The 11,322-nt window shown below is 40.6% G+C and overlaps 1 protein-coding gene across 1 annotated transcript; it reads right to left on the reverse strand.

Moving 5' to 3' along the window:
* Positions 1–5,483: 5,483 nt before the first annotated feature.
* Positions 5,484–8,304, reverse strand: si:ch73-62b13.1 (Carbohydrate sulfotransferase 1-like). The gene is made up of 3 exons (XM_058076090.1): positions 8,166–8,304; positions 7,939–7,943; positions 5,484–7,005 (listed from the first exon to the last, which is right to left on the reverse strand). Exons 1-3 carry the CDS (start codon positions 8,302–8,304, stop codon positions 5,722–5,724), a joined length of 1,428 nt encoding a protein of 475 aa, XP_057932073.1. The 3' UTR covers positions 5,484–5,721.
* Positions 8,305–11,322: the final 3,018 nt, after the last annotated feature.

The following is an 11,322-nucleotide window of genomic DNA, read 5'->3' on the forward strand; positions in this document are numbered from 1 at the left end:
GGGACCTGAGGATGTAGGGACCTGAAGATGTAGGGACCTGAGGATTTATGGACCTGAGGATTTAGGGACCTGAGGATGTAGGGACCTGAGGATGTAGGGACCTGAAGATGAAGGGACCTGAAGATGAAGGGACCTGAAGATGTAGGGACCTGAGGACGTAGGGACCTGAAGACGTAGGGACCTGAGGATTTAGGGACCTGAGGATTTAGGGACCTTTTGTGGAAGATGCATTCAAAGACTCTGTGAATAATATGTAATATTCTACACTCATCAGTCACGCTTTTAGTTCATATTTGACGTATCTGACAACAAGCCCCTCATACCAACACAGCAGTAGCCCACAGCCGACATCACTTCCTGTCCGCCTTCTTCTCCCAGCCTCCCATCCTCACAGGAAGCAGTGGATGGATGAATAAAACGGGATTTATCCAGGTCATATTCTTGTATTCCTGCCAGGAACGTATAGATTTGGTACACTTTTTCCCAGCATGCACCTCATCATTTTAGCCGTATCGATACAATTTAGTCCGCCAAGTGGAGGGGATGGAGAGGAAGAGGAAGAGGAAGAGGAAGTGCTGTTATGGAGTGCAAAGAAATGACTAATTAGCTTAGTGACTCAGTCCACTTCCACAGTCTGTGACAGCCAGGATGGGGGGGGGGGGGGGGGGGGGGTGACATCCTTCTTAAGGTTTACTTTATGAGCAGTTGGTGTAGCCCTGTGTCCTAAAGCCTGCCCCCCCCCCCCCCCCATCATATCTGCGTGTACCTGCAGATATTAACGCTGTCAGGAAGGATAAAAAGCAGAAGATAAAAACACATTTTACTGCCCATTTATACTCATCCTCCCCACAAACATGTCTGACCATTCCAACCAAATTGCATAGATGTTTCTGAACCGGGGGGGTCGGGGGGGGGGGCGCGCTTTAGTTGGCGGATTGAGCTTTAACGCTCGGAACGCTCGCCGCTCTCAGCAGGCTAGCTTTGAGCCTCCACGGAGAGATGATGATACCAAAGGAAAGGAAATCACAGTCAGTGATGAAATCATGTGTCCTTGCCCCCCCCCCCCCATTGTCTAGAAAGTTCCACAAAGAAATATTGTCCAGAGATGATGCCAAGGTCCATTCCTAAGAATGGAATTGGTGCTGCGCTAGCTGCCGTCCGTGTCCACGCCCTTCCATCCATCTCAGCTTTTTTTGAAGTTGTTCAATATCTGCTCTCCTGGGTCAGGTTCCTTTTGGCTGAAGGACAAAATGGACTAAATGGAAGGAAGTTACAATTTATTACGCAATTCTAAGATCAAAGATGAGCACGCCTCTTAAAACCTGAGACCAACTAAGACCAACGCTAACGTTTCTTTAGGCATGGAAGGAAAACAAAGATGGATATTACTTTTGTATGACTTGGTGATTGTTTGAAAGTATGAGAATGGAAACTGTAGTTAAAATGACAAACACTGAACATCGAACATCAAACATCGAACATCGAACATCAAACATCAAACATCGAACCTCAAACATCGCTCCCTCACTCAATTTACATTGGTGACACATTACATTATATTACATTACGTATATTACATTACATTACATTACATTAGTGTGCACTGCATGGAGTCAACCATGGATGCAGAGTCCTCCCGTTTTGTGTGGAAGTGGTGCATTTTTCCCTTCTTGCTTTGAACTTCTGGCTGCACGGCGGCCAAGTGGTTAGCACGCAGGAGTCTAGGAGACTAGGAGACCCGAGTTCAATTCCACCCTCAGCCATCTTTGTGTGGAGTTTGCATGTTCTCCCCATGCATGCGTAGGTCGCCCCCCCCCCCATTCAAAAAACATGCTAGGTTAATTGGCCACTCCAAATTGTCTGCCCGAAGACGGCTGGGATAGGCTCCAGCACCCCCACGACCCTCGTGAGGATAAGGGACCTTCCTCAGTTCCAGAGCGGCGGCAGGCTCGTGTGTCCCTGCAGAGATCACGGGACCTAGGAGTTGCGCAATGGGGTCTAAACAAAGTGGTGCATCAGGATCCATTATTTTCCAGATGTTCGTGTGTGCCAGATGTCACGCTTGCTGCCCTGTAGATCAATCATGTGAGAAACGTCCTGGTGAGGATGGATGGGGTCCATCTGATCCACCCGACCCAATACTATTGACAACATGCTGACGTGGATTATTATGGTTTATCATGTCTCCGGGGCTCTAATAATAATAGGTATTTTTAGAAGGTCACCAATAATAAGAAGTATTTTTACAAGGTCACCAATAACAATAAGTATTTTTAGAGGGTCACCAATAATAATAAGTATTTTTAGAAGGTCACCAATAATTATAAGTATTTTTAGAAGGTCACCAATAATAAGTATTTTTAGAAGGTCACCAATAATAATAAGTAGTTTTAGAAGGTCACCAATAATAATAAGTATTTTTAGAAGGTCACCAATAATAAGAAGTATTTTTAGAAGGTCACCAATAATAAGTATTTTTAGAAGGTCACCAATAATAAGTATTTTTAGGAGGTCACCAATAATAAGTATTTTTAGGTCACCAATAATAATAAGTATTTTTAGAAGGTCACCAATAATAAGTATTTTTAGGTCACCAATAATAATAAGTATTTTTAGAAGGTCACCAATAATAAGAAGTATTTTTAGAAGGTCACCAATAATAAGAAGTATTTTTAGAAGGTCACCAATAATAAGAAGTATTTTTAGAAGGTCACCAATAATAATAAGTATTTTTAGAAGGTCACCAATAATAAGAAGTATTTTTAGAAGGTCACCAATAATAAGTATTTTTAGAAGGTCACCAATAATAAGTATTTTTAGAAGGTCACCAATAATAAGTATTTTTAGAAGGTCACCAATAATAAGTATTTTTAGAAGGTCACCAATAATAAGAAGTATTTTTAGAAGGTCACCAATAAGAAGTATTTTTAGAAGGTCACCAATAATAAGAAGTATTTTTAGAAGGTCACCAATAATAAGAAGTATTTTTAGAAGGTCACCAATAATAAGAAGTATTTTTTGAAGGTCACCAATAATAAGAAGTATTTTTAGAAGGTCACCAATAATAAGAAGTATTTTTAGAAGGTCACCAATAAGAAGTATTTTTAGAAGGTCACCAATAAGAAGTATTTTTAGAAGGTCACCAATAATAAGAAGTATTTTTAGAAGGTCACCAATAATAAGAAGTATTTTTAGAAGGTCACCAATAATAAGAAGTATTTTTAGAAGGTCACCAATAATAATAAGTATTTTTAGAAGGTCACCAATAATAAGTATTTTTAGAAGGTCACCAATAAGAAGTATTTTTAGAAGGTCACCAATAATAAGAAGTATTTTTAGAGGGTCACCAATAATAAGAAGTATTTTTAGAAGGTCACCAATAATAAGAAGTATTTTTAGAAGGTCACCAATAATAAGAAGTATTTTTAGAAGGTCACCAATAATAATAAGTATTTTTAGAAGGTCACCAATAATAATAAGTATTTTTAGAAGGTCACCAATAATAATAAGTATTTTTAGAAGGTCACCAATGATAAGAAGTATTTTTAGAAGGTCACCAATGATAAGAAGTATTTTTAGAAGGTCACCAATGATAAGAAGTATTTTTAGAAGGTCACCAATGATAAGAAGTATTTTTAGAAGGTCACCAATGATAAGAAGTATTTTTAGAAGGTCACCAATGATAAGAAGTATTTTTAGAAGGTCACCAATAATAAGAAGTATTTTTAGAAGGTCACCAATAATAAGAAGTATTTTTAGAAGGTCACCAATAATAAGAAGTATTTTTAGAAGGTCACCAATAATAAGTATTTTTAGAAGGTCACCAATAATAAGAAGTATTTTTAGAGGGTCACCAATAATAAGAAGTATTTTTAGAGGGTCACAATAATAATAAGTATTTTTAGAAGGTCACCAATAATAATAAGTATTTTTAGAGGGTCACCAATAATAAGAAGTATTTTTAGAAGGTCACCAATAATAAGAAGTATTTTTAGAAGGTCACCAATAATAATAAGTATTTTTAGAAGGTCACCAATAATAATAAGTATTTTTAGAAGGTCACCAATAATAATAAGTATTTTTAGAAGGTCACCAATAATAAGAAGTATTTTTAGAAGGTCACCAATGATAATAAGTATTTTTAGAAGGTCACCAATGATAAGAAGTATTTTTAGAAGGTCACCAATGATAAGAAGTATTTTTAGAAGGTCACCAATGATAAGAAGTATTTTTAGAAGGTCACCAATAATAAGAAGTATTTTTAGAAGGTCACCAATGATAAGAAGTATTTTTAGAAGGTCACCAATAATAAGAAGTATTTTTAGAAGGTCACCAATAATAAGAAGTATTTTTAGAAGGTCACCAATAATAAGTATTTTTAGAAGGTCACCAATAATAAGAAGTATTTTTAGAAGGTCACCAATAATAAGAAGTATTTTTAGAGGGTCACCAATAATAAGAAGTATTTTTAGAGGGTCACAATAATAAGAAGTATTTTTAGAGGGTCACCAATAATAAGAAGTATTTTTAGAAGGTCACCAATAATAAGAAGTATTTTTAGAAGGTCACCAATAATAAGAAGTATTTTTAGAAGGTCACCAATACTAGGAAGTATTTTTAGAAGGTCACCGATAATAAGAAGTATTTTTAGAAGGTCACCAATATTAATAAGTATTTTTAGAAGGTCACCAATAAGAAGTATTTTTAGAAGGTCACCAATAATAAGAAGTATTTTTAGAAGGTCACCAATAATAAGAAGTATTTTTAGAGGGTCACCAATAACAATAAGTATTTTTAGAGGGTCACCAATAATAAGAAGTATTTTTAGAAGGTCACCAATAATAATAAGTATTTTTAGAAGGTCACCAATAATAAGTATTTTTAGAAGGTCACCAATAATAACAACTATTTTTAGAAGGTCACCAATAATAACAAGTATTTTTAGAAGGTCACCAATAATAAGTATTTTTAGGTCACCAATAATAATAGGTATTTTTAGAAGGTCACCAATAATAAGAAGTATTTTTAGAAGGTCACCAATAATAAGTATTTGTAGAAGGTCACCAATAATAATAAGTATTTTTAGAAGGTCACCAATAATAATAAGTATTTTTAGAGGGTCACCAATAATAATAAGTATTTTCAGAAGGTCACCAATATTAAGAAGTATTTTTAGAAGGTCACCAATAATAAGAAGTATTTTTAGAAGGTCACCAATAATAAGAAGTATTTTTAGAAGGTCACCATCAGGTCTTCTATGCTCTACACGTGTAAATATTCTATTTAGGGATATTGAAATGTCCCCTGCTGGGACTAATAAAGGCATATCTTACCTTATCTTATCTTATGTTGAATCCTACTTAGTACGATGTGTGACATTCATATGCAGTATATGTATAAGTATGTATAGTATATGTATTCTCCATGGAGAAAGCATCTTAGGTCCTCTTTATTTAAGGAGGCCACATGGTACTTATACATATTTATTGAAGAAGTAAAGCACTGAATCACCTGCCGAAAAACAAAGTACAAATACACAAGTACTTATACTGCAATACAAATATGATTTCTATCCTGGACACCAACATGGACATGGAGAAGAAACCAACAAGTTGACAGCAAAAACGCCCCAAATGTGGATCTTGACAATCCAGACCAATAAAAGACCTTAGACGGTTTTACCCTGACAATCAGCGCCCCTCTAAAACCCGAACCCCGACACTACGTGGGCCAAAGGCCGGGTTGGAAAGTCCTGGTTTCCAGCAGACTGTGGGACAAGTTTCTCAGCTGGGCTGCGGAGTGAACGGGTCTGTACCCCAACAGGTCCAAAGTTCGGTTACACTGGTTCTGCACGGTCCTGACGATGTCAAAGTCCAGATGAAGTCTCCAGCTCTCAGCCGCCACCCTGGAGTCCCTGGTGGTGGAGTATCTGTAGTTCAGTTCTGATGGAGCAGAAGAACCTCCACGTGTGTTCCTGGTCATCCACATCCGCACCCTGTCCTCCAGCTCCAGTCCAACAAAGCGGTAAATCTCTGAGGCCTTGTGCTGCGGGTTGAACGCCAGGTCCTCATATCTCACCAGAAGGTAGCGTCCCTGCAGCCAAGCCGGGTTCTGCAGGCCTGTTTCTGCAGACGCCACCATGTCCTTGCAGGTGCTGGTGATCTGGGATAGATCCACGGATCGGGGCTGTCGTCCTGTCGCGTTCCAGATTTTCCAGGCGCGAAACTGATCGGAAAACGTCATCATGCGCGAGGCCAGAATGGCTCTGGGGTCCCTCACCAGGTGGATGATCTTCAGGTCCAGGCGTGGATCTTCGGCTAACGTACGTAGGTCCCCCACCTCGGGGATCCGAACAGTCTTTATGGCGACGTGACCTCTTGACAGACACGACGCCGACGCCAAGGTGAGGTTCAGCGCCCCACACTTTTTGGGACACCGTGTTTCTTCAGGAGGATCAGAAGTCCGAAGTCCTGTTCCATCCTCTCCTTCCGGGCACACCGGAGGAGAACAAAGGGCGTGGCTGGAGCTCCTGCGAAAGAAGGAGTTAGTGACATGGTCCTGCGGCTCGGGGCGGATGTAACTCTCCACGAAGTGAAGGTCACAGTTGTACAGGTTAAGAAGGAGGTCTCTGTACGCCCCCAGCAGGGCCCGCCGTTCCAAACGGCGACGCGGTCCACCGCTGGAGTTGGTGAAGGCCTGCTGGACGTGGTAGAGAGGTTCAAACATGTAAAAGATCTCAGGGTGGTGGTTGAGGAGCTGACCCGTGAAGGAGGAACCACTTCGTGTTGTGGCAAACAACAGGATGTGCTTCCGAGGAGCTTCCTCCGTGAACGGCCAGCTCTCATTGCAAAAGCTTCTCCACTTGGATTCTGGAATGACAAAGCAACCGACGACATTCCTCAAAATCCACCATCTCAACTCCTCCGTCCTTCGTGGCTGCTTCTGCCCAGACCTCCCTCCCCCCGGCTGGGTTGTCCATCTCCTCCTGGCATTTCCCGAGGCCTCCTATTGGTCGGATGGGCCCTGGATTATGGGTGCTAATCATCACCGGACATCCCGAGCCACAACCCAACGCTCATGGCCACAGGTGAGGGTCGGCCATATAATAATAATAATAATAATAATAATAATAATAATAATAATAATAATAATAATAATAATAATAATAATAATAATAATAATAATAATAATAATAATAATTCATTCATTCATTTTCTACCGCTTTTTCCTCACGAGGGTCGCGGGGGGTGCTGGAGCCTATCCCAGCTGTCTTGGGGCGAGAGGCGGGGTACACCCTGGACTGGTGGCCAGCCAATCCCAGGGCACATATAGACAAACAACCATTCACACTCACATTCATACCTATGGACAATTTGGAGTGGCTAATTAACCTAGCATGTTTTTGGAATGTGGGAGGAAACCGGAGTACCCGGAGAAAACCCACGCATGCACGGGGAGAACATGCTAACTCCACACAGAGATGGCCGAGGGCGGGGACCGAACCCTGGTCTCCTAGCTGTGAGGTCTGCGCACTAACCACTAGACCGCCGTGCCAATAATAATAATAATAATAATAATAATAATAATAATAATAATAATAATAATAATAATAATAATAATAATAATAATAATAATAATAATAATAATAATAATAATAATCCATGACTTTTGGTCATGGCATGGATCCAGAAGAATGGAGAAAGAACCAACACATAATCTGTCATTAGAGAAGCTGGTCCTCCTGCCGTGTGGATGATGGCAAACATCTATATATAGCATATAGCATATAGCGCTAAGCGCTAACACGCAATTACTGCTGATGAGGAGCTGATTGCAAACGGGGGTGTCACGTTAAAACAGTAGAGTAGATGATTAGTGGAGATAAATTGGTGGTTAATTGTCAAAGGAATCACGTAGTCCTCATTTCTCTAGCCGTACCTTTCCTATGGAATTTACCTTTCCTATGTCTCCTAGGTTCCTATGTCCTATGTGTTGTTCTATTGTCCTTCACTCAATGCACTTTTTCCACCAGCAATGATTATACTAAATATATACTATAAATGTATAAATGTATAAATGTCATAAATGTCCAACGAGGGTTTCCACCTGTCCCTGCCGATCTTAGATGGGGGGGGGCATGCATGTGGTGGCGGCGGTTGGGGTACCTCTGTGATGTTGGCTCTGACAGTGATAGACGCCCCGGCAGCGTCCGGACAGCGAGTCCCTCAGGGTGCGAATGGCCGTGTACTGGACCCCCAGTGAAGCGCACACCAGCAGCAGCATCATCTTCCAGGAGCACTCCATCCCGGTCCACCCCCCCCTCCCCCCCGGGGCTTCCTTCACATTAAGGAGACACACACACCACATTCCTGTTTGATTGATGTGCTCGTCTTTACGCAAGCGTTGCTTTGGCTCCGTTACGTTGTTTAGGAGCCGTGACCCAACAGTAGACATCCATGTATATATATACTATATACAGTAAACCTCGGATATATCGGACTCGGATATATCGGAAATTCGCTCACAACGGACCAATTTTTCTGTAATGCATTTCCAATAAAAATTCATTGCATATATCGGATTTTTTATAACGGATTTCGCCTATTTCGTTTCAAAATCTCCAGTCCCGTTCCAATGCATTTCCATGAAATTTCCCTGGCATATATCGGATGGCCGCATCGTGGCGCTCCGATTCGCCGAATGGTGACAGGCCGCTATACGACGTCATTTGCAGCGTTTGCAGCGTTGCCTGCGCGTCCAGGTACATTGGAAACATAGTCAAGGAAGTGCCTTTTTATAACGGATAAAATCCAATTTACGCATATACCGGATATAAATCCCATATATGCGTAAAACGGACATTTTCCGGTATACGCATATAACTGATTTCGCTTATATCGGACAAAACCAGTGGGAACAATTGAATCCGATATATCCGAGGTTTACTGTATATGTATATATATATATAGAGCGTATTTTCTGTTGGGAGTATAAGTCGCAACAGAGTATAAAAAGCCCACAGCCAGCATGCTTCCCAGGAAGAACCGTAAAGGAACACGACGTGATGGACATCCGGTGATGCTTTGGTGCAAGGTGTACGCTCAGAGGAGCAGCAGGCAACAAATGAGGTCAGGGGTGCATGATGAGGGTGGGACTGAGGGACTAAGGGATTTAGGATGCAAGTGATGAAAGAACGTGACGGTGCTCATGATGTGTCCATGATGGAATACTCAATATGATCCGGAATGCTCCCATCGAGATGGGAAATCCACGAACGAGCATCACAATTTGTTTAGGATTATGTTTTCCCTCTCCCATAAATACGTTGGTATTGAACGCCTCCTCGCCATATCGTCTTTGACCCTGCCATGGCGTCGGAAAACTGGGGTGGGGGGGTGGGGGGGGTTAGCAAGGCAGCCGGCTGAAGACATGATGCTAGTTGAAGTTGGCTGACTTAATAAAAATCCATATCTCATACGTACATATAATACGAGACAAAAGCTATAGCCCATGATTCTAAAATCATGTAAAATAATCATAGCATGTATCAAAAAGTTCAAATATTATTCATCATTACTATTATTATTCTAATGTAATATTTATAAATATGAAAATAACATTGCTTTAGATGTTTTTTATGTTGGAAATGAACTAAACTAAACATTCATTCCTGTCAATCTTGACTACTTCATTACGGTCAGTAGTACGGTCAGTAGTACATGAAAAGAAAAGAAATGAATACACTTTCAAATATAAGAGCCAAAAATTAGCAAATTAGCATCATCATTTTTTAAATCAGGAAATCATTTAGAGATGAAAGAAACCTGACATAAGAAACCCACCAAGGACCAAGGAACCCCCAGATTAGGACGTGATAGATGGATTTTAATATTAATATTATTCTAGCACGCACACACACACATGCATGCTCAGCCCCCCCCCCCCAAAAAAAAAGACAGTAGGAAAGGAAACTTAATGGGATTAAATTCTTAGCGCTCATGCAAGCATAAAGGCGACAAGACGTCATCTTAGCATCGGAAGGACGACTACTGTAAGACCTCAGCCATCAACCATCAACCATCAACCATCAACCATCAACCATCAACCATCAACCATCAACCTGTCAACCATCAACCATCAACCATCAACCATCAACCATCAACCATCAGCCATCAACCATCAACCATCAACCATCAACCTGTCAACCATCAACCATCAACCATCAACCATCAGCCATCAACCATCATCCATCAACCATCAGCCATCAGCCATCAACCATCATCCATCAACCATCAGCCATCAGCCATCAGCCATCAACCATCAACCATCAACCATCAACCATCAGCCATCAACCGTCAACCATCAACCATCAACCATCAACCTGTAGAAGTCATGAAAAGGACAAAAAGTAGCAATGAGTCTCACTCCAAACACCAAGGAGCTGGAGGACACATTGAACTTCTTGTCAACCTTTCCGCTCGGATGAAAGGCTGCCGTGCGGAGCGGGAGGGAACGCCAACACAGCAGTATGTTTTGGACGGAAAGAAATAACACTACATTGTATCACGGCATCTCAGCATCTCCAAAGCCTCCTCTGTAGTCCTCATACGTCCAAAAGCCACATGAGACGTTCCGCGGATTGTTTTAACTTACCCCGAGTGAGATGTGATCCGAGCCGAAGAAGGTGGAAGTGATGGAGATGCGCTATTGATGAAGAGCAACGGGAGGCTGAGTGAGGAAGAGGAGGAGGAGGAGGAGGAGGAGGAGGAGGAAAAGGAGGCGGCAACACGAGGCTCCAGGAGTCTCCAGATTGGATGCCAGATTGTATTCTAGCCTTCGTGCTGCACCTTTGCTTGGTTTTAAAAAGTCCCACAAGAGTGTTCGATGCCGTGTTGGCCAAACTTATTGGGGCCGCACTTTTAGAGCTGATCAATAAGTATGTAAATATACATAAAGTTACATCTAATTGTTTTATTTACATTATAAATGTAAAAATTAACGCTACGTACTAAATTGAAGTCTCAATGTTGCATGTAAATGTTTTATTTACATTATAAATATAAACGTTAGCACTACATGCTAAATGGAAGTCTCAATGTTGCATGTAAATATTTTATTAAATGTTAAATGTAAACGTTAATGCTACATGCTAAATGGAAGTCTCAATGTTGCATGTAAATATTTTATTAAATGTTAAATGTAAACGTTAATGCTACATGCTAAATGGAAGTCTCAATGTTGCATGTAAATATTTTATTAAATGTTAAATGTAAACGTTAGCACTACATGCTAAATGGAAGTCTCAATGTTGCATGTAAATAT

This window comes from Doryrhamphus excisus, chromosome 6 (genome assembly GCF_030265055.1).
Source record: "Doryrhamphus excisus isolate RoL2022-K1 chromosome 6, RoL_Dexc_1.0, whole genome shotgun sequence".
In the NCBI taxonomy this organism is placed as follows: domain Eukaryota; kingdom Metazoa; phylum Chordata; class Actinopteri; order Syngnathiformes; family Syngnathidae; genus Doryrhamphus; species Doryrhamphus excisus.